Source organism: Lissotriton vulgaris, chromosome 2_2 (genome assembly GCF_964263255.1).
Source record: "Lissotriton vulgaris chromosome 2_2, aLisVul1.2, whole genome shotgun sequence".
Classification (NCBI taxonomy): domain Eukaryota; kingdom Metazoa; phylum Chordata; class Amphibia; order Caudata; family Salamandridae; genus Lissotriton; species Lissotriton vulgaris.
This window is the reverse complement of record NC_141688.1, coordinates 283166184-283190912: the sequence shown is the minus strand read 5'-3', so window position 1 is coordinate 283190912 and position 24729 is coordinate 283166184. Positions and strand designations below refer to the sequence as shown.

Below are 24729 nucleotides of genomic sequence, written 5' to 3'. Positions count from 1 at the left end.
TATTCTGGGGGAAGACTCAGAGGTCCCCCAGGGTCAAGGATGCACTCTTGTTACACCCTCAGCGGCACTATGGTGGCCGGGTGCAGAGTGCTGAGGCCCATTGTTATCCAATAGGGGATAGAGGGCTTCCGGTTGGTGGCTGTTGACGAGCAGGCCACTGGGTTGTGGGAGCAAAGCTCCTGGACTTAATTTCAGGGCAAATGGGGTTTAGACCAGCACAAAAGATGCACCCTCAGCGGCACTGGGGCGGCCAGGTGCAGAGTGCTGTTTTGGTATCAGAAGCCTTTCAATGTGGAGCCTTGGGTTTGCAAAAGTGCTGCAGGTTCGGGGACGAAGGTCTTCTGGGTGCAACCACCACTTGGAGAGGTAAGTTAGGATCTTGGGAGTTGGTTAGGCACCGTCGGTTGGGCCACCCAAGGCTGTGGGGCGTCGGGTGCTTTTTAGGGTCAGATCTCCTTACCAGCTCCTGGTCAAGGTTGAGGGGACCTTCCAGTTTGAGGCTGCAGGTGTCGGCTGGAGGCTTGAGGCAGGTCAAACTCAGGCCGTGGGTGTCGGGTGCAGAGTGGTGCAAACACGCGTATCCTTGCGGAGCTGGAGTCTGTGGTAGAACAAATCTGGTGTTCACGGGAGACTGAGTCTTTGGGATGGGAGACGGGCAGGTCCTACAGGTTTCCCACGGTTGCTGACTGCAGGTAACCCCAGGATTTCGCTGGAGCAGGTTTAAGGTGGGAACAAGCCGGTAGGGCTGGGGCCAAGTCAGTGTACGTCCTCCTCTTGTTAGCTACGGCACAGCTGTGTGGTCCTCATTCTTTTCTTCTTTTGGTTCCGTGTCTGACTTTTTAGTTCAGAGCTGCCCCCTAAATACTGTATTAGGGTGAGTCTGAGGTCAGTAGCCATTGGCTTACTGACCGTAGGGTGACAACACTCTTGGTGTGCTCACCCCACGTGGGGGAGTGAGCACAATCCCTAATCCTGATTGGGGGGTGCATGCCATTCACAAGATGGCGGGCACTGAAGAGGGGGTTTACCTTGCCTCCCCCACCTGAGGGCTGGGGTTGGCAGAGGTTGGCACACCTTCTGGCCTGGCTAATTTTTCCCACCTGCCTTCCTGCCAAAAAGGAGGGGAGACAGGAAGGGGGCCAGCTCCTGACAGTAGGAGAGGTTAGGGATCACATTACAAAGGCTGCCAAGCTTTTGAAGTTCCCCTGCCATAGATGGCTCTTCCTGTCCTGGGGGAGGTGTGAATACCTCCGCCCAGGAAAGACTATGTTTCTGGGCTCAAGAAACAAAGGCTCCCACCCTCGGGGTCCTGAAACATGTCTTGTGGTGGTAGGCTGGTGTGTACCAGTCAGGGAACCCACTAGAGGCTGGTAGTTTTTCAGGGGGGCTCTCTAAGATGCCCTATGAGTGCATTTTTCATAAATCTCACACTGGTATCAGTGTGGGTTTAATGTGCTGAGAAGTTTGATACCAAACTTCTCAGTTTTCAGTGTAGCCATTATGGTTTTGTGGGGTTCGTACAGCCAAACTCCCAGCACCATATACTCTTAATAACAGCACTGCACTTACGATGTCTAAGAATGGACTTGAACACTGTAGGGGTACAGGGCTCTTGCACCTGTACCCTCAAGACTGGTTTAGGGCACCCAGCTAGAGGTGTGACTGAAGTGGGTTGTAGGAGTGGCACTCTGGGATGGGTGCCATGTCGACTCGTCACTGTGTTTTGCACCAAAACACGCAGCCTGCAAAGGCAGTGTGTGTGTGTGTGTAAAGGTACAGGGCCTATAAGGGTGGCACAATACGTGCTGCGGCTCTTAGAGGTCTTCCCTGGTCACAGTGCCCTGGGTACCTGTGGTACCATTTACCAAGGGATGGCCTGTGGCTAGAGATGGCAATTGGGTTTCCGTACAGTTTTGGGGAAAGAACATAGGCCCTGGGTACCTGATTGGCAGGGACCCAGGGCACATCAAGTAAAAGGTGCATCAGTAGTCTGGCAAAAAGTGTGGGAGGGGAGGTTACTGCAACAGAAACCCAGCTTCTTCCAATGTCCCCTTGGCAAGTCTTGACCAGTAACTGTTGACCACTATGGATGCATTCTAATTAGCTGTCCAGCTCCAAACATTTTACTTGGGGGCGTATTTTCATTATATATTTTATTAAGTGTGCAAATACTTGTTAGCTGGAATAAGCTGGAGTGAGCAGAAAGAACACGCTATCCACAAAAAAAACGATCATAAGTGAAGGGTATAAACGATTAGACAGTCAAAAAATTAAAATTACCAACTGCCATAGATGAGTTTGTGACTGTAGAAAGATATTCAAGATTAGTTAAATCAGACAACAAGTCGCCTGATAAGAAAATTTCTTGAAAAAAACTTCAGAACCTAAAACACAGAGGCTCTTAGCAGTAGAAAGCTGGACTACTAGAAGCTCACGTTGCTACATGAAGTGATGAGAAACGTTTGTCCTGTGAGGCAGACCTCGAAATATCAAGCTCTGTGATCTGTACTTATTTTATTCTCCAGATTTATAGAGTGCATGGCTACCCGACAAAGGGTTTCCCAGCGCTATCTGATCTAGCTAGAATCAGAATAACTTGGGTGACAGGGAGAAAAGAATAGTTTTTAGTTTCCTTCTAAAGCTCAGGAAGATTTTGTCTATTCTCAAGCTGATGGGTATAGAGTTCCTGAGTAGGGATGCAAGAAATTAAAAGGAATAACCTCCACTTCTTGCTCTCCAGGACATGATGCCATACTGAAGACAAACAAATACTGGCAAAGCCAGTAGGTCTTGGCTTTGGGACCTCCTGCCTACGAGTAGGAGGCAGGGAGTCTGGGGACGAGGGGGGAGAACACGAAAGAGCCTGCAATGCAGGAGAGGCAGGAACAAGGCGTGAGATGGTGGGTATTTTGGCAGGCCAGAAGTGAGAGAGGTGAAAAACACAAGCACTTTCATACAGTGCTAAAGCAAAAAAGAAAAAAGTAGTTCCCTGAAATTGAGCAGTGGAAGGACAAAAGGCAGCCAATCAGAAAAAAATGTTAGAGGCTAGTAAAGAAGCAATGCTATAGGAGAGGGACAACGACAAGAGGGACGAGCTGGAACAAGGAAAGCGAAGGAATAAGAAACAAGCAAACAAACAGGTGGCAATAAGGCACCCAATGGTACACAATGGGTAGCTGTAGGCCTCTATGCATTCTTGGTAAGCCAACAATAGGTATTTTACAATTATGAATTGCAATTTCAAGCAAAAAGCGTACTACTGACTGGATCACAGAAGAGTATCCCTGAAGGCAGCAAAGGAAGAATCTTTTTGGATATCTCGAGATTACAGAAGCAATTGATTGAGACTTTGGGCATGTGCGGGGCAAGCAAGAGTTGTCTGTTAAACATAAATTCTAAGTTTTGTGGCGATGCCACAGAATGGGGACAACACCCCAAGGTGGGAGGGCACCACTCCACAGACCAAATAGTCCACCAGGGAAAAACACTCTAGTTTTCTTTGAGCTGAGTTTAAGACCGTGGTCTCTTGATGCAATCTTTAACTGCAGAAAAAACAGTAGCATAAATGTGACTGAGCAAGTACTTAGTTGCCCATTAGTGGCAGGATTATCAGAGTGCTGTCTGCAGATATCATGAATGAGACACTAAATATGTTCAGCCATGAGTCTCAGGAGAGAATACCTGAGTGCAAGATGGCAGCCTGACAAGTGCTTCCCCCGATTCTAAAAGAATCAGGGGAAGCACACAAATAATTTGGCGTTTTGACCTCAGTGTTAGTTTCATCACATATCAAGCCACCTTTAACAAACCATGAACTGCCGGATGCACTGCATCCAAAGACAAGCAATTGTTTATTTCCTTGGAATGATCAAAGATAGTGATTGCACCCTCAAGAGGTGAAGAACAACCGCAAAACTGTTGATGCAATCAATAACTAACAATTTGTAAAGAAAGTTTAAATGCACATGTCCCAAACTCTAAAAGAAATTATTCACCAGCAACATTCCCAAAAACATTTAATAGAGGTGGGTTTCAGTATTGGTGTGCAGACAGGGGGAGCCAGGAGGGAGTAACAGCAATTTTGAACCATAGCACTTGTTATCAAAGTGTATTATCGGAAGAATTCAGAGTGGGAATGTCTGTATGGTCACACCTGCTCTACTGCATAAGGCCCCATTCCAATTTCCCTGTTAACTCCACGGATAAATACTAGAAATGGAATTAACAGCTCTGTATGGAATCTACCCCTAAATTATTTGGGATCACAAGTTAAGCTCTCCGGAATTGAGAATAACCTGCCAGACCTTTTAGCACTAGCTTTGAGCAGGAAAAAAATATATGCAGGGCAAGCGAGGAGGGTTTAGCTCGGGAGGGTGCCTGGGGGGGGGGGGTTGTGGCAATGGAGAGGGAGCACGGTCTGGTCCCCTCTACCCCACTGCTGGAAGAGGTAGTGAGGGTCAGGCTGTGCTTCTATTGGGCATCTTTCTAAGGGTTAAGTACCACACTCTTTTTGTGTTATATTGCGCCTCTGTCCTCAGCATCTCCCCTTATACCACCCATGTTTTTTTCCGGGTGTGGATCCGCATCAAGTAATTTGGGGTCCGGAACCCCTGGATAGCTTGGGGTTGTCTGCAGGAATAACACACTATTCATAAATGGGGGCCTCAGACTATGATTGAGGGACCAATGCTGTTGTTGATCTGTCCAATGAACTAGGAACTGCATCTTTCATCCAAATCTACTTGTCACAAGTCAGGTCGCTAAACCCTTCAACAGGAGGGGTCGAAGAACCTGCAGGACACAAAATACATGTCAAGAGCTCATGTAAAAAACATGACAGGAAACACCGCCATCATCTCCGTTTTGTGTGCTGCTGTCCAGTGCCAGGGGCACAGCTTTTTGGACTACCCCTCCTTTGGCCGGACTCACCCGCTTCCCTGGTGTAATTCCTGCTCCCTCCTTTTATCATGCAAAAAACAAATTCAGCATCGTGCACGACATGGGCTAAGTGTAGGGAGTGAGACATGGGACTCAGTGCTGGAATAGAATCCAGGCCTGGGAGCAAGAGCAGCGAGGCGAGATCGGCATGGAAGGAAGTGGAGAGAGTGGAGCAGGCCAGAGAGGAAAATGACTGGGGGAAGGGAATCTAAGAAGAAAGCGAAGGGGGACCAGTACGTGTAAGAAAGATTAGGGAGGGTAGCAGGTGTAGGAATGGTAGTGGGATGGGCAAGTGAAAGCGAAGATGGAAAGACAGAGAGCTTAAGAGAAGGGACATACCGTGGATGTGATGGGATATGCCCTGGGGAAGGAGAAAGAAAATGTGGGGAGCACAGGAGATTCAAATTGTAAAGAGCAAAATCAAGCTATTATTGTTAAAGTAGAATCCAAGCATAGGTACTGCATCTCTACTGTTACATAGATCCCTTGTTGCCATTAAGTGTTAGAAGTGATAGAAGCTGTGAACTGAAGGAAGGGGATATTCAGAACAACAACTTTCAAATGACACAAAAACTAATAGACACCTACTTTCAACAGTTAATGAGGTGGGCTCGGCTGGCGAAGGCGTCAGGACAACAGCATCACTGTGTTCAGAGCTTCCATCAAAGTCTTCCTGACCAGGGGATTTGATCAGCGTTACTTTCTCGTGCTCCACTTCGTACTGCACCAGTTCTTCCCTCTCCTGGTCACAATGTCCTTCAAAACAAGGTGGAAGAAAAGGATGAGTTGTCCTCTGATGAGCAGAAATACATTTTACATTATTTTACTTTTAAAACTTGAAACACCACTTTAAGGCACACTCCAGCACAGAGATAGGATGAGAGGGACTGGCATCATTGTGGGCAGGATGGGCAGGGCGACGCTGGGTGGATCCACTGTTAGGACAGACGTTCAGGAGCAGGCAGGAGGGCTTTAGGGTGATAGATTCATTGGGATTCATCTCCAAGGACATCACAATCGTAGATCCATGGGATGGAAGGAAGGTGGAATGGCTTTCTCTCCTGGACTACATATGGGTAATAAGAGTGCATAGGCAGAAGTGTAAAATCGGAATGGTTATTGATAGAATTTGTTTGTTATTAATGAAGTAGTGATACGCTCCAAAAAGAGGGCGTGTTAGTTTACAGGTAACGAAACTAAACACAACGAAACATACTGCAGCTAGAGCAAATTCATACAAATCCTGCTACCAGGGGGAGTATGAGCTGCTCACCTTGCCCTTCTGACTCATGCTGGTGTCTGTCTCCTGCAATTCTTCCTGTTAACTGCTCTTTATGCCTCCAACTTGATACCTGCTCTTTTTTTGTTAGTGCAGTTTGTTCTATCTGCCCCTTGTCTCTATTTACTAGCTCCCTTTTCCATCCTTGTTCCACTAAACTGGCCCTTGTTGCATCTTTTGCTCTTCCTACTGCTCCTTTTGGCATCTAGGTCTCTAATGTCACTTTGTGCACCCCCGACCCGACTGGCTACACTAAACATGTCTTCCTGCCTTGCTGTTCCCTGCTCACCCGCTAGATTTTCAAGTTATTGCTGAGCCTCCCCACCAACCCCCTCGTTGCAACTTCCAATCTCAAAAACCATACTTAATGGAGGCCGCAGTGCAGTCGTGAAGCGGATGCGTGCACCGTGAATGCCGCCGGCTTGTCGAAGGCTTGCCAAAGTCAAGCACGTCTGAGCCTGTGCCCGAGCGCCAGGAACCCTGATAAAAGCACCATGGATAAACTCCACCTTCTGAACCATGGATAACGCCATAGACACTGCTCCTGAGCCGCACATCAATCCACGGTGGGCCCCCTTGCCTATTTGCATTGCCACTAACATGCTTCAACACACCCGTGGACACCGCCCACACACAGAACCCCTCACCAAGTAAGAACTCAAGACCCGCACTCACATCACCACCCACCCCGCACAACACTCACTCGCATGAATGTTCCTCAACACATGCTCACTCGACAAGCACTTCACAAATATTTGGGACCACTTCTAATCCAATGCACTGGACCTTCTCTTTCTCACTGAAACCTGGCTCAACCCAATATCGGTGGCAGATATCGCCTCAGCCATTCCTACTCAATAACAAATTCCCGCACCAAGACAGACCCATAAACCAGGAGGAGGACTCCATCAAGTATACCACTTACACTGATACAGGAGCCATTTTTATGGAACACAAGTACTACAAGCTTTATACAGACAGTAAAACTACTGTCAAAGGCACCCTTAACTACCTGCCCCCAGGACATCGCACCCACATCAGAAACCTCCTCACCGACCTCACCACACCCCTCGCCATGTGCACCAAAGACTTCATACTCCTAGGGAATTTCCAACTTTTCATCTCAACGACTACTCCATGAACTTGGTTGAAAGTCTAGAGAACATCAGGCTCACCTATCTCGTACAAGGTCCTACCCAAATTGCCAGACACACCCTAGACCCCATCTTCTCCTTCAGCGGTAAGGTTAAAGACGGCCACATCACATCACTCCACTTACATGGATGGGCCATATCCACTTTCAATTAACAGAAACACCAACGACCTCTACAGAGTCTATTAACACCCCCAATGCGCTGCTAGGAGAAAGCTGCACAACAACACAGACCACTTCAGCGACTGGATCACAACCCACACCAATACCTTAGCACCTAGAAAAACACCAAGCACAAAACATTTAACAAACAAGCTGTCGGGCAGAAAGCTGACCTCCAAGAGTTCAAGATTGTTTTCAAACAACAAGAAAAGAAATACAAAGACCTGAGGAACCACCACTAGGAACACCTACACGGTTGCACTAAGACACTATCACCATCAAGTTAAAGAGACCAAATAAAAGACCCTGATCCAGAGCATTGAATCTAGCTCCAACAACTGCAATAAACTTTTTTGCCATCGTCAAGGAATTCACCATCCCAACAGCCACAACCAACACCATCACCACTACACAAGATGTCCGCAACTACCTCTGCAACATCTTCCAGGGGAAAAAATCATCAAGATCCACAACAACGTTTAACCCTAGCCCCGCTCCTCCCACTCCCCATCAGCCTCACCAGCCTGCTAACGTCATCAAGCGAAGACTACAAACTAACAGCATGGCATCCTCTATACATCGAGGACACTGTAGCGATAGTGAAGATAGCCCACTCAGTGGCGCCCACAGACAGCTGCTCCCACCATATCTACAACCTGGACCTCATCTGCGGAGTACCACAGTGTTCATCACTCAAACTTACACTTTTCAACATATACATGACTCCAATGGCTATCATCATCAGATGCCACAAATTCAACATAATCTCCTATGCTGATGACACCCAGCTAATTTTTTCCCACTCAAACGACACAGTCACCACGAAGGCAAACTTCAAACAATGCATGACCTGCTTCGCCAATTGGATGAAAGAGAATTGCTTCAAGCTCAACACAGACAAAACTGAAGTGCTTATCTTCTGGAATAAGAGTTCACCTTGGAACACCACCTGGGGGAACGCCAAACTCGGACCCAATCCCAACTGATCACACTAGGGGCCTGAAGTCGTAGATCAACACAGTCACTCCCGCATACTTCTACATCCTCTGCATGTTACGCAAAACCATCAAGTGGCTCCCACTGGACAACAGACGTACCATCACACAGGTCCTAATCACAAGCAGATTGGACTACGACAACGCACTCTATGCCGGCATCACTTCCATCTTCTTCACAGACTTTAAACCATCCAAAATGTTGCCTTTAGACTACTCTTCGAGCTCATGCGCCGATCCCACACCACTTCGCAGAGAGCCTCACTGGCCCCCCCATCCAAAAGTGCTGCCAGTTCAAACTTCTCACATCTGCATTCAAATCACTACACAACACTGGACCTGTATACCTGAATCACCGGCTTCAGGTAGACCACATCACCAAACAACTTCATTCTGCACCACTCAACACACACCCCATATCCACAGAAGCAGAACGGGGCGTCAAACATTCTCCCACCAAGCAGCCAAATCCTGGAACGACCTCCCCAACACATCTGGGCTTTCTCCTCACTGCCTAAATTGTGCAGAAAAGCTGAAGACCGAACTTTTCAATGAGTGTTCTTGCAAGACCATCGGGACTGCCTGTAATCGGGGCCAGCCTCACCACAAACCTACTAAGCACCTGGATACCATTATGTGTGACAAGAATAGCTCTACCAATCCACCTAACATTACTTGATCAAGAATAAGGCTTTACAACCTTGATTTGAATACCAGGTGAGAGGACATAGAGCAGAACGAATAAGATGAGTGCAGTATACAATATGCTGAGGGTTTAAATGACACTCATATTTTCAAATTGGTTTTGAAGATCTGGAGGGAAGAACCATCTTATGTGAGCGGTAATAAGAGTATTTTATAATCTAGAAGCACTGCCAAAGAAATACATTTTGGGCCTGCTTATGTGTGTATGATACTCTCAGGAATACCAATGCAAGGCTGTGTGTGCTCCTGTGCGTGCAGGACCGCTTCCAAGAATGCCAAGGAAACGTAGTAGGTACTCTATTGTATGTGTGTGAAGGAACACTGAAGAATACCAATGCAATGCTCCCGATACTCGTGTGTGTAAAGGACCGCTCAAGAATAACAATGTAATGCTGCATGTGCTGCTGTGTGCATAGGACCACTACAGAATACCAATGTAATGCTGCATGTGCTGCTGTGTGCGTAGGACCGCTCAAGAATACCAATGTAACGCTGCATGTGCTGCTGTGTTTGTGTGTGAGAAGGACCACTCATGAATGCCAAACTAATACTGCATGTACGACAGATAAAGAATACCAATGTAATGCAGAATGTGGTCGTGTGCATAGGGCAGATTAAGAAATCCAATGTAACATTGCATGTAGGATCACTCAAGAACACTAATGTAAAGCAGCATGTGCTCCCGTGTGAGTGAAGGACCGCTCAAGATTACCAGTGTGATACTGCATGTGCTCTTCTGTGCATAGGGGCTTTAAACACATTTCAAGGTAGATCTAGAAACAAATTTCTTACATTCTCTGATACCACTTCCTCCGACTCTTCTTCTGATTCTAGACAATCTAACTCCAAAACACGAGGTGCGGGCAGGGGATCAACTCCTTTTTTAGCCAGGGGCGGCCAAACACGGCCGCGCTTCAAGCAACCATGGCAAATGCGCACTCGCAACAAGAATTACAACAACTAGACTCATCTACTATAGTGAATCTCTCTGACAAAGTATTGAATAAGAATGAAGAAATGCTTCTTGACTTGGGCCTCAAATTTGTCCCAACTAAGAGGACTGATTTTACAAAACTAAAACTTGAGGCACTTGATTTTTGTCGCAAATTGAGGCTGAAAGCCCATTTCGCTGGTACTGAAATGACGTCCTCACAGGAAACCACTGGACTAAGGGTTAAATCCAGGTTTACTCCAATGACAAACATTCCCAAACAAATTATTGCTTTTGAACAAGCAGTTCTGTCCTCCCTTACAAAGCTTGAGAAAAAAAGCAGCTTTGTCAAAAATAACATCGGCAAAGATACCCAAAAGGCAATTACTGACCTAAAATTGGACACATCCATCATCATAAAACAGGCGGACAAGGGGGGTGCGGTGGTCTTATGGCCCCGACCCATGTATCTCACCGAAGGACAACAACTTGTAAACAATAAGGATTGGTACAGACCATCTAAAGAGGATCCTGTCCTTATGATTCAGGGTAAAATAGCACAAATCACTCAAAGAGCCTTAGATGAAGGCTTCTTAGGACCAAAAGAGCATGAATATCTAAACAAAAAATCACCCAGAACGCCAATTCTCTACTTCTTACCTAAGATCCATAAGAATGATCAGACACCCCCGGGTAGACCCATTGTGTCCGGATGCGATTCAGTGCTTGAACCGATATCCAAATATATCGATTTTTTCTTAAAACCATGCATAGAACAAGTCAAATCGCATCTGAGAGACACGACTGATTTCATTAACCAAATTGAGGGACACTCATTTGATGAGACAACGGAATTGATGGTGACACTAGATGTCGCTTCTCTTTACACACAAATACCTCAGGATGAGGCTTTAGAGGTTATTGAACTATACCTAGAAAAACGCGAGAGACCCCACCGGGTTCCAACCGCATTCATTGTGGAATTGGCTGAATTGACTCTTCGGAGTAACTATTTCAGATTTGAGAGTGACTTTTATATACAAATCAAAGGGACAGCCATGGGCTGTCCTTATGCGCCGAAGCTGGCGGTGCTCTACATGTCCCAATACGAGGAACGATTTATCTATAAGGACAACCCCTTTTTACATCACATGACTCACTGGTTGAGATACATAGACGACGTCTGGCTCTTGTGGCAGGGGAGCCAGATCGAACTTGATCAATTCCACGCATGGCTCAATTCACGACACCAAGACATCAAGTTCACGATGAACTCAAGTTCTAAAGAGATGACTTTCCTGGACGTCCTAGTAGGTACCAGTGCATCTGGACTGACGGCCTCTTTGCACAAAAAACCAACCGACAGGAATACAATCCTGCACTACAATAGCTCACACCCACAAAGCCTTAAGGATAATCTACCTTATGGGCAACTGCTTCGCATAAGACGCAACTGTACTAGTTTACAGGACTTTGAATCACACGCAACAAGATTCTGTATTGAGATGGCTGCCAGAGGATACCCAAAGAAATTGCTAAAGCATGCCAAAAACAGGGCTAAGTTTACCCCGAGGGAGACACTCCTTCAGGTAAAAGAAAATAAGCAATCAGATCAATTGGTTTGTGTGACTACCTACGGTCAACACACGAACCAATTTAAAAACATCATCCGAAATAATTGGCACTTGCTGGAAACAACAGAGCACCCTCTGCCCAAACCGATCTTTGCAATGAGAAAGAACACAAGTATTGGTCAGCATCTCATCAAAGCAGATACCCACATTCCGCCGCCCAAAAGTGACCTCATATCACAGTGGAACCTCAGACCAATCATTGGGCACCACAAATGTGGTAACTGTGTTTCATGTTCTTCTACAATTGAAGGGGATACCTTCATTAATCATGGCATCAAATGGACACATGATGCATTCACAAACTGTAAAACAAAAAATATCGTTTACGCAGTGGTCTGTCCTTGTGACAAGGTTTATATTGGCAAGACAAATCAAGCCATTAATGCACGCATCACGCAACACCGATCTCGGATAAAAAAACGAGTAATGACTGCACCAATGGTTGAACACTTTGTAAATAATCAGCACACTGAAAACGATTTCAAATGGACACCACTTGTCTGGCTGGATTCCAAACGCTACCCTAATGTAGAAACTATGCTGTTGCGTAAGAAGGCATACCTCATATTGCGATTCGATAGCGTGAACAAGGGCCTAAACACTCTTAGTGAAATCAATCGAGCTTGACTTCATTCCCGGACTTCAGTTCCCATAATGCAGTAGCACCCTTGACTCATCCCATTGGCTGTTAGCGCACACATGCTTTTATTGCCACTAGCACCGGCAGCGCCCTGGACAACTAAACCCTGTAGGTGCCGGTAGAACTAAGGATGCAGTTTAGCAGAGCCCCTTGCAGCGTTTTTTGGTAAGCGATTGACCCCTTCTTCACCTGTCATTGAGTGTTAGCTTTCATTTTTTCACTGCGTGATTCAGCGCATAGTTGCTAGCCTCCTTCTTCTTCTTATTTTTTAGAACGGACAGCGTTCCATTGTAACACCGGTCCGACCCCTCCGCCCGTGTTCAACTTTTAAAAGTAAGTGTTCCCATCGGAGCGGTGACGCTTAAGCGCCCGTTTTTTTACCGCTTTGGCACAACTTTCCAAAATATCGTCATCTTTTATTTCTGTCCCCACAGCAAACTTAATCTGAAAAATAACCCTGCTACCGGCCACTTTGACTTAAGGTTGCAAAGACCCAAGGTAAAATTAGTTTTTCCATGACATTTTCCTTAGCGTGCAGTGTGTCATTTTCAAATCGGTGACACCAGTCTTTCTCTTGTTACAGCCCAGATCCGCCTGACCTAAAGCGCTAGTTTCAAAATAGAAGCCACACAGGCTACTACCCTCAAGGTATGCCGCACTTCACTGCGGTTCATTTTGCATTTGAATAAAATGGCGTTTTATATGTAGTTTGCTTAAACAAACTCTTCATTTTTTAATTCTTTTCGGAAAACAGTTCCCATGGACTAGACTCCCGCCCTGATGAAAATCCTGTAAATTACTGGCAGGATTGGAAACGCGTCGGCATTTGACTTCAGGCATTTGACATTTGAATTCAGACATTTGTCTCCACACCAATGGCTCTTGATAGTCATATATCTAAGATGGGCTTGCTGTGATTATTTACACAAACGAATTCAGTTCATGAGCTAGGAGGTGTTGTGTTTAAAATATTCACCCCTGCTCTCATACGTTCTTGTATTTATGATTTTCAAACTGTGATGTGTTTACCTGTTTCTTGAAAAGTTTCTTTTGATTTATTAATGTCCATGAATGTACGATTTAGTGCAATGTTTTTGCTTTATACTTGTTCACTGTAAATATATACACATTGTTTGATTGATCTCCATATGGCTAGAAATGAAGTTGATGGTTTTCTCTTTGTCTGCTCCTAAAAAAAGTGAATTTTGCAACTTACGTATTGATTCAATGACAAAAAGTTTTGTCGAGATAAACTAATAAATTTATGGTTTATCTTCACACATTCAGTGTTTGCATTATTGCGAATTGGAGGCATAGGCACATTTTTGGTTTTCTCTTTTCTTCTGTGCATAGGGCAGATTAAGAAATCCTATGTAACATACACTTCATGTAGGATCACTCAAGAACACTAATGTAATGCAGCATGTGCTCTTGTGTGCATAGGGCAGTTCAAGAAAACCAATGCAACACTGCGTTTAGAACCACTAAAGAATGGCGAAGTATTGTTGTATGTGCTGGTGTGTATGTGTGAGTGTGTTTGTGAAGGACCGCCCAAAAATACCAGTCAAATTCAGAATGTACTCTTGCGTGCATTGGGCAGTATCAAGAATACCAACGTAATACTGCTTGTAGGATCCAATAACTAATGCCAATGTAGTGCTGCATGTGCTGCATTTGCTGCTGTGCGCATAGGACCGCTCAAGAATAGCAGTGTAATGCTGCATGTGCTGCTGTGTGCATAGGACCGCTCAAGAATACCAATGTAATGCTGCATGTGCTGCTGTGGGCATAGGACCGCTCAAGAATACCAGTGTAATGCTGCATGTGCTGCTGTGTGCATAGGACCGCTCAAGAATACTAATGTAGTGCTGCATGTGCTGCATTTGCTGCTGTGCGCATAGAACCGCTCAAGAATAGCAATGTAATTCTGCATGTGCTGCTGTGTGCATAGGTCCGCTCAAGAATACCAGTGTAATGCTGCATGTGCTGCTGTGTGCATAGGACCGCTCAAGAATACCAGTGTAATGCTGCATGTACTGCTGTGTGCATAGGACCGCTCAAGAATACCAATGTAATGCTGCATGTGCTGCTGTGTGCATAGGACCGCTGAAGAATACCAGTGTAATGCTGCATGTGCTGCTGTGTGCATAGGACCGCTCAAGAATACCAGTGTAATGCTGCATGTACTGCTGTGTGCATAGGACCGCTCAAGAATACCAATGTAATGCTGCATGTGCTGCTGTGTGCATAAGACCGCTCAAGAATAGCAGTGTAATGCTGCATGTGCTGCTGTGTCCATAGGACCGCTTAAGAATAGCAGTGTAATGTTGCATGTGCTGCTGTGTGCATAGGACCGCTCAAGAATAGCAGTGTAATGCTGCATGTGCTGCTGTGTGCATAGGACCGCTCAAGAATACCAGTGTAATGCTGCATGTGCTGCTGTGTGCATAGGACCGCTCAATAATACCAGTGTAATGCTGCTGTGTGCATAGGACCGCTCAAGAATAGCAGTGTAAAGCTGCATGTGCTGCTGTGTGCATAGGACAGCTCAAGAATACCAATATAATGCTGCATATGCTGCTGTGTGCATAGGACCGCTCAAGAATAGCAGTGTAATGCTGCATGTGCTGCTGTGTGCATAGGACCGCTCAAGAATAGCAGTGTAATGCTGCTGTGTGCATAGGACCGCTCAAGAATACCAGTGTAATGCTGCTGTGTGCATAGGACCGCTCAAGAATACCAGTGTAATGCTGCTGTGTGCATAGGACCGCTCAAGAATACCAGTGTAATGTTGCTGTGTGAAATAGGACCGCTCAAGAATACCAGTGTAATGCTGCTGTGTGCATAGGACCGCTCAAGAATACCAGTGTAATGCAGCATGTGCTGCTGTGGGCATAGGATCGCTCGAAAATACCAGTGTAATGCTGCTGTGTGAAATAGGACCGCTCAAGAATACCAGTGTAATGCTGCTGTGTGCATAGGACCGCTCAAGAACACCAGCGTAATGCTGCTGTGTGCATAGGACCGCTCAAGAATACCAATGTGATGCTGCATGTGCTGCTGTGTGCATAGGATCGCTCAAGAATACAAATGTAATGCTGCATGTGCTGCTGTGGGCATAGGACTGCTCAAGAATACTAGTGTAGTGCTGCTGTGTGCATAGGAACGCTCAAGAATAGCAGTGTAATGCTGCTGTGTGCTGCTGTGTACATAGGACCGCTCAAGAATACCAGTGTAATGCTGCTGTGTACATAGGACCGCTCAAGAATACCAGTGTAATGCTGCTGTGTGAAATAGGACCGCTCAAGAATACCAGTGTAACGCTGCTGTGTGCATAGGACAGCTCAAGAATACCAGTGTAATGCTGCTGTGTGCATAGGACCGCTCAAGAATACCAATGTAATGCTGCATGTGCTGCTGTGTGCACAGGATCGCTCAAGAATACTAGTGTAATGCTGCATGTGCTGCTGTGTGCATAGCACCGCTCAAGAATAGCAGTATAATGATGCATGTGTTGCTGTGTGCATAGGACTGCTCAAAAATACCAATGTAATGCTGCATGTGCTGCTGTGTGCATAGGACGCTCAAGAATACCAATGTAATGCTGCATGTGCTGCTGTGGGCATAGTACCGCTCAAGAATACCAGTGTAATGCTGCATGTGCTGCTGTGGGCATAGGACCGCTCAGGAATACTAGTGTAATGTTGCATGTGCTACTGTGGGCATAGGACCGCTCAAGAATACCAGTGTAATGCAGCATGTGCTGCTGTGGGCATAGGACCGCTCAAGAATACCAATGTAATGCTGCATGTGCTGCTGTGGGCATAGGACCGCTCAAGAATACTAGTGCAATGCTGCATGTGCTGCTGTGTGCATAGGGCCGCTCAAGAATACCAATGTAATGCTGCATGTGCTGCTGTGTGCATAGGACCGCTCAAGAATACCAATGTAATGCTGTATGTGCTGCTGTGGACATAGGACTGCTCAAGAATACTAGTGTAATGCTGCATGTGCTGCTGTGTGCATAGCACTGGTCAAGAATAGCAGTATAATGATGCATGTGTTGCTGTGTGCATAGGACCGCTCAAGAATACCAATGTAAAGCTGCATTTGCTGCTGTGTGCATAGGACCGCTCAAGAATACCAATGTAATGCTGCATGTGCTGCAGTGGGCATAGGACCGCTCAAGAATACCAGTGTAATGCTGCATGTGCTGCTGTGTGCATAGGACCGCTCAAGAATAACAGTGTAAAGCTGAATGTGCTGCTGTGTGCATAGGACTGCTCAAGAATACCAATATAATGCTGCATGTGCTGCTGTGTGCATAGGACCGCTCAAAAATAGTCGTGTAATGCTGCATGTGCTGCTGTGTGCATAGGACCGCTCAAGAATAGCAGTGTAATGCTGCTGTGTGCTGCTGTGTGCATAGGACCGCTCAAGAATACCAGTGTAATGCTGCTGTGTGCATAGGACCGCTCAAGAATACCAGTAAAATGCTGCTGTGTGCATAGGACTGCTCAAGAATACTATTGTAATGCTGCATGTGCTGCTGTGTGCATAGCACCGCTCAAGAATAGTAGGGTAATGATGCATGTGTTGCTGTGTGCATAGGACCGCTCAAGAATACCAATGTAATGCTGCATGTGCTGCTGTGTGCATAGGACCGCTCAAGAATACCAATGTAATGCTGCATGTGCTGCTGTGGGCATAGGACCGCTCAAGAATACCAGTGTAATTCTGCATGTGCTGCTGTGTGCATAGGACCGCTCAAGAATACTAGTGTAAAGCTGCATGTGCTGCTGTGTGCATAGGACCGCTCAAGAATACCAATATAATGCTGCATGTGCTGCTGTGTGCATAGGACCGCTCAAGAATAGCAGTGTAATGCTGCATGTGCTGCTGTGTGCATAGGATTGCTCAAGAATAGCAGTGTAGTGCTGCTGTGTGCATAGGACCACTCAAGAAGACCAGTGTAATGCTGCTGTGTGCATAGGACCGCTCAAGAATACCAGTGTAATGCTGCTGTGTGAAATAGGACCGCTCAAGAATACCAGCGTAATGCTGCTGTGTGCATAGGACTGCTCAAGAATACCAGTGTAATGCTGCTGTGTGCATAGGACCGCTCAAGAATACTAGTGTAATGCTGCATGTGCTGCTGTGTGCATTGGACCGCTCAAGAATACCAGTGTAATGCTGCATGTACTGCTGTGTGCATAGGACCACACAAGAATACCAATGTAATGCTGCATGTGCTGCTGTGTGCATAGGACCGCTCAAGAATACCAGTGTAATGCGGCATGTGCTGCTGTGTGCATAGGATCGCTCAAGAATACCAATGTAATGCTGCATGTGCTGCTGTGTGCATAGGACCGCTCAAGAATACCAATGTAATGCTGCATGTGCTGCTGTGGGCATAGGACCGCTCAAGAATACTAGTGTAATGCTGCATGTGCTGCTGTGTGCATAGCACCGCTCAAGAATAGCAGTATAATGATGCATGTGTTGCTGTGTGCATAGGACCACTCAAGAATACCAATGTAATGCTGCATGTGCTGCTGTGTGCATAGGGCCGCTAGAGAATACCAATGTAATGCTGCATGTGCTGCTGTGGGCATAGGACCGCTCAAGAATACCAGTGTAATGCTGCATGTGCTGCTGTGGGCATAGGACCGCTCAAGAATACTAGTGTAATGCTGCATGTGCTGCTATGGGCATAGGACCGCTCAAGAATACCAATGTAATGCTGCATGTGCTGCTGTGGGCATAGGACCGCTCAAGAATACTAGTTTAATGCTGCATGTGCTGCTGTGTGCATAGGACCGCTCAAGAATATCAATGTAATGCTGCATGTGCTGCTGTGGGCATAGGACCGCTCAAGAATACTAGTGTAATGCTGCATGTGCTGCTGTGTGCATAGCACCGCTCAAGAATAGCAGTATAATGAAGTATGTGTTGTTGTGTGCATAGCACCGCTCAAGAATACCCATATAATGCTGCATGTGCTGCTGTGTGCATAGGACCGCTCAAGAATACCAATGTAATGCTGCATGTGCTGCTGTGTGCATAGGACCGCTCAAGAATAGCAGTGTAATGCTGCATGTTCTGCTGTGTGCATAGGACCGCTCAAGAATACCAATGTAATGCTGCATGTGCTGCTGTGGGCATAGGACTGCTCAGGAATACTAGTGTAATGCTGCATGTGCTGCTGTGGGCATAGGATCGCTCAAGAATACCAGTGTAATGCTGCATGTGCTGCTGTGGGCATAGAACCGCTCAAGAATACCAATGTAATGCTGCATGTGCTGCTGTGGGCACAGGACCGCTCAAGAATACTAGTGTAATTCTGCATGTCCTGCTGTGTGCATAGGACCGCTCAAGAATACCAATGTAATGCTGCATGTGCTGCTGTGTGCATAGGACCGCTGAAGAATACCAGTGTAATGCTGCATGTGCTGCTGTGTGCATAGGACCGCTCAAGAATACCAGTGTAATGCTGCATGTACTGCTGTGTGCATAGGACCGCTCAAGAATACCAATGTAATGCTGCATGTGCTGCTGTGTGCATAAGACCGCTCAAGAATAGCAGTGTAATGCTGCATGTGCTGCTGTGTCCATAGGACCGCTTAAGAATAGCAGTGTAATGTTGCATGTGCTGTTGTGTGCATAGGGCCGCTCAAGAATACCAATGTAATGCTGCATGTGCTGCTGTGTGCATAGGACCGCTCAAGAATACCAATGTAATGCTGTATGTGCTGCTGTGGACATAGGACTGCTCAAGAATACTAGTGTAATGCTGCATGTGCTGCTGTGTGCATAGCACTGGTCAAGAATAGCAGTATAATGATGCATGTGTTGCTGTGTGCATAGGACCGCTCAAGAATACCAATGTAAAGCTGCATTTGCTGCTGTGTGCATAGGACCGCTCAAGAATACCAATGTAATGCTGCATGTGCTGCAGTGGGCATAGGACCGCTCAAGAATACCAGTGTAATGCAGCATGTGCTGCTGTGGGCATAGGACCGCTCAAGAATACCAATGTAATGCTGCATGTGCTGCTGTGTCCATAGGACCGCTTAAGAATAGCAGTGTAATGTTGCATGTGCTGCTGTGTGCATAGGGCCGCTCAAGAATACCAATATAATGCTGCATGTGCTGCTGTGTGCATAGGACCGCTCAAGAATACCAATGTAATGCTGTATGTGCTGCTGTGGACATAGGACTGCTCAAGAATACTAGTGTAATGCTGCATGTGCTGCTGTGTGCATAGCACTGGTCAAGAATAGCAGTATAATGATGCATGTGTTGCTGTGTGCATAGGACCGCTCAAGAATACCAATGTAAAGCTGCATTTGCTGCTGTGTGCATAGGACCGCTCAAGAATACCAATGTAATGCTGCATGTGCTGCTGTGTGCATAGGTCCGCTCAAGAATACCAGTGTAATGCTGCATGTGCTGCTGTGTGCATAGGACCGCTCAAGAATACCAGTGTAATGCTGCATGTGCTGCATTTGCTGCTGTGCGCATAGAACCGCTCAAGAATAGCAATGTAATTCTGCATGTGCTGCTGTGTGCATAGGTCCGCTCAAGAATACCAGTGTAATGCTGCATGTGCTGCTGTGTGCATAGGACCGCTCAAGAATACCAGTGTAATGCTGCATGTACTGCTGTGTGCATAGGACCGCTCAAGAATACCAATGTAATGCTGCATGTGCTGCTGTGTGCATAGGACCGCTGAAGAATACCAGTGTAATGCTGCATGTGCTGCTGTGTGCATAGGACCGCTCAAGAATACCAGTGTAATGCTGCATGTACTGCTGTGTGCATAGGACCGCTCAAGAATACCAATGTAATGCTGCATGTGCTGCTGTGTGCATAAGACCGCTCAAGAATAGCAGTGTAATGCTGCATGTGCTGCTGTGTCCATAGGACCGCTTAAGAATAGCAGTGTAATGTTGCATGTGCTGCTGTGTGCATAGGACCGCTCAAGAATAGCAGTGTAATGCTGCATGTGCTGCTGTGTGCATAGGACCGCTCAAGAATACCAGTGTAATGCTGCATGTGCTGCTGTGTGCATAGGACCGCTCAATAATACCAGTGTAATGCTGCTGTGTGCATAGGACCGCTCAAGAATAGCAGTGTAAAGCTGCATGTGCTGCTGTGTGCATAGGACAGCTCAAGAATACCAATATAATGCTGCATATGCTGCTGTGTGCATAGGACCGCTCAAGAATAGCAGTGTAATGCTGCATGTGCTGCTGTGTGCATAGGACCGCTCAAGAATAGCAGTGTAATGCTGCTGTGTGCATAGGACCGCTCAAGAATACCAGTGTAATGCTGCTGTGTGCATAGGACCGCTCAAGAATACCAGTGTAATGCTGCTGTGTGCATAGGACCGCTCAAGAATACCAGTGTAATGTTGCTGTGTGAAATAGGACCGCTCAAGAATACCAGTGTAATGCTGCTGTGTGCATAGGACCGCTCAAGAATACCAGTGTAATGCAGCATGTGCTGCTGTGGGCATAGGATCGCTCGAAAATACCAGTGTAATGCTGCTGTGTGAAATAGGACCGCTCAAGAATACCAGTGTAATGCTGCTGTGTGTATAGGACCGCTCAAGAACACCAGCGTAATGCTGCTGTGTGCATAGGACCGCTCAAGAATACCAATGTGATGCTGCATGTGCTGCTGTGTGCATAGGATCGCTCAAGAATACAAATGTAATGCTGCATGTGCTGCTGTGGGCATAGGACTGCTCAAGAATACTAGTGTAGTGCTGCTGTGTGCATAGGAACGCTCAAGAATAGCAGTGTAATGCTGCTGTGTGCTGCTGTGTACATAGGACCGCTCAAGAATACCAGTGTAATGCTGCTGTGTACATAGGACCGCTCAAGAATACCAGTGTAATGCTGCTGTGTGAAATAGGACCGCTCAAGAATACCAGTGTAACGCTGCTGTGTGCATAGGACAGCTCAAGAATACCAGTGTAATGCTGCTGTGTGCATAGGACCGCTCAAGAATACCAATGTAATGCTGCATGTGCTGCTGTGTGCACAGGATCGCTCAAGAATACTAGTGTAATGCTGCATGTGCTGCTGTGTGCATAGCACCGCTCAAGAATAGCAGTATAATGATGCATGTGTTGCTGTGTGCATAGGACCGCTCAAAAATACCAATGTAATGCTGCATGTGCTGCTGTGTGCATAGGACCGCTCAAGAATACCAATGTAATGCTGCATGTGCTGCTGTGGGCATAGTACCGCTCAAGAATACCAGTGTAATGCTGCATGTGCTGCTGTGGGCATAGGACCGCTCAGGAATACTAGTGTAATGTTGCATGTGCTGCTGTGGGCATAGGACCGCTCAAGAATACCAGTGTAATGCAGCATGTGCTGCTGTGGGCATAGGACCGCTCAAGAATACCAATGTAATGCTGCATGTGCTGCTGTGGGCATAGGACCGCTCAAGAATACTAGTGCAATGCTGCATGTGCTGCTGTGTGCATAGGGCCGCTCAAGAATACCAATGTAATGCTGCATGTGCTGCTGTGTGCATAGGACCGCTCAAGAATACCAATGTAATGCTGTATGTGCTGCTGTGGACATAGGACTGCTCAAGAATACTAGTGTAATGCTGCATGTGCTGCTGTGTGCATAGCACTGGTCAAGAATAGCAGTATAATGATGCATGTGTTGCTGTGTGCATAGGACCGCTCAAGAATACCAATGTAAAGCTGCATTTGCTGCTGTGTGCATAGGACCGCTCAAGAATACCAATGTAATGCTGCATGTGCTGCAGTGGGCATAGGACCGCTCAAGAATACCAGTGTAATGCTGCATGTGCTGCTGTGTGCATAGGACCGCTCAAGAATAACAGTGTAAAGCTGAATGTGCTGCTGTGTGCATAGGACTGCTCAAGAATACCAATATAATGCTGCATGTGCTGCTGTGTGCATAGGACCGCTCAAAAATAGTCGTGTAATGCTGCATGTGCTGCTGTGTGCATAGGACCGCTCAAGAATAGCAGTGTAATGCTGCTGTGTGCTGCTGTGTGCATAGGACCGCTCAAGAATACCAGTGTAATGCTGCTGTGTGCATAGGACCCCTCAAGAATACCAGTAAAATGCTGCTGTGTGCATAGGACCGCTCAAGAATACCAATGTAATGCTGCATGTGCTGCTGTGCGCATAGGATCGCTCAAGAATACCAATGTAATGCTGCATGTGCTGCTGTGGGCATAGGACTGCTCAAGAATACTATTGTAATGCTGCATGTGCTGCTGTGTGCATAGCACCGCTCAAGAATAGTAGGGTAATGATGCATGTGTTGCTGTGTGCATAGGACCGCTCAAGAATACCAATGTAATGCTGCATGTGCTGCTGTGTGCATAGGACCGCTCAAGAATACCAATGTAATGCTGCATGTGCTGCTGTGGGCATAGGACCGCTCAAGAATACCAGTGTAATTCTGCATGTGCTGCTGTGTGCATAGGACCGCTCAAGAATACTAGTGTAAAGCTGCATGTGCTGCTGTGTGCATAGGACCGCTCAAGAATACCAATATAATGCTGCATGTGCTGCTGTGTGCATAGGACCGCTCAAGAATAGCAGTGTAATGCTGCATGTGCTGCTGTGTGCATAGGATTGCTCAAGAATAGCAGTGTAGTGCTGCTGTGTGCATAGGACCGCTCAAGAAGACCAGTGTAATGCTGCTGTGTGCATAGGACCGCTCAAGAATACCGGTGTAATGCTGCTGTGTGAAATAGAACCGCTCAAGAATACCAGCGTAATGCTGCTGTGTGCATAGGACTGCTCAAGAATACCAGTGTAATGCTGCTGTGTGCATAGGACCGCTCAAGAATACTAGTGTAATGCTGCATGTGCTGCTGTGTGCATTGGACCGCTCAAGAATACCAGTATAATGCTGCATGTACTGCTGTGTGCATAGGACCACACAAGAATACCAATGTAATGCTGCATGTGCTGCTGTGTGCATAGGACCGCTCAAGAATACCAGTGTAATGCGGCATGTGCTGCTGTGTGCATAGGATCGCTCAAGAATACCAATGTAATGCTGCATGTGCTGCTGTGTGCATAGGACCGCTCAAGAATACCAATGTAATGCCGCATGTGCTGCTGTGGGCATAGGACCGCTCAAGAATACTAGTGTAATGCTGCATGTGCTGCTGTGTGCATAGCACCGCTCAAGAATAGCAGTATAATGATGCATGTGTTGCTGTGTGCATAGGACCACTCAAGAATACCAATGTAATGCTGCATGTGCTGCTGTGTGCATAGGGCCGCTAGAGAATACCAATGTAATGCTGCATGTGCTGCTGTGGGCATAGGACCGCTCAAGAATACCAGTGTAATGCTGCATGTGCTGCTGTGGGCATAGGACCGCTCAAGAATACTAGTGTAATGCTGCAAGTGCTGCTATGGGCATAGGACCGCTCAAGAATACCAATGTAATGCTGCATGTGCTGCTGTGGGCATAGGACCGCTCAAGAATACTAGTTTAATGCTGCATGTGCTGCTGTGTGCATAGGACCGCTCAAGAATATCAATGTAATGCTGCATGTGCTGCTGTGTGCATAGGACCGCTCAAGAATACTAGTGTAATGCTGCATGTGCTGCTGTGTGCATAGCACCGCTCAAGAATAGCAGTATAATGAAGCATGTGTTGTTGTGTGCATAGCACCGCTCAAGAATACCCATATAATGCTGCATGTGCTGCTGTGTGCATAGGACCGCTCAAGAATACCAATGTAATGCTGCATGTGCTGCTGTGTGCATAGGACCGCTCAAGAATAGCAGTGTAATGCTGCATGTTCTGCTGTGTGCATAGGACCGCTCAAGAATACCAATGTAATGCTGCATGTGCTGCTGTGGGCATAGGACTGCTCAGGAATACTAGTGTAATGCTGCATGTGCTGCTGTGGGCATAGGATCGCTCAAGAATACCAGTGTAATGCTGCATGTGCTGCTGTGGGCATAGAACCGCTCAAGAATACCAATGTAATGCTGCATGTGCTGCTGTGGGCACAGGACCGCTCAAGAATACTAGTGTAATTCTGCATGTCCTGCTGTGTGCATAGAACCGCTCAAGAATACCAGTGTAATGCTGCATGTGCTGCTGTGTGCATAGGACCGCTCAAGAATACCAATGTAATGCTGCATGTGCTGCTGTATGCCTAGGACCGCTCAAGAATACCAGTGTAATGCTGCATGTGCTGCTGTGTGCATAGGACCGCTCAAGAATAACAGTGTAATGCTGCTGTGTGCTGCTGTGTGCAT

At 46.6% G+C, this 24729-nt stretch overlaps 1 protein-coding gene across 1 annotated transcript in view; it reads right to left on the bottom strand.

Annotated features, from left to right (window-relative positions):
- Positions 1-24729, bottom strand: part of TTC17 (tetratricopeptide repeat domain 17) — a 575315-nt gene that overhangs the window by 110907 nt on the left and 439679 nt on the right. Inside the window, exon 17 of the mRNA XM_086959610.1 lies at positions 5527-5694. Within this exon, the coding sequence (XP_086815736.1) occupies positions 5527-5694 (168 nt within the window). The remainder of the gene's footprint in view (positions 1-5526; positions 5695-24729) is intronic.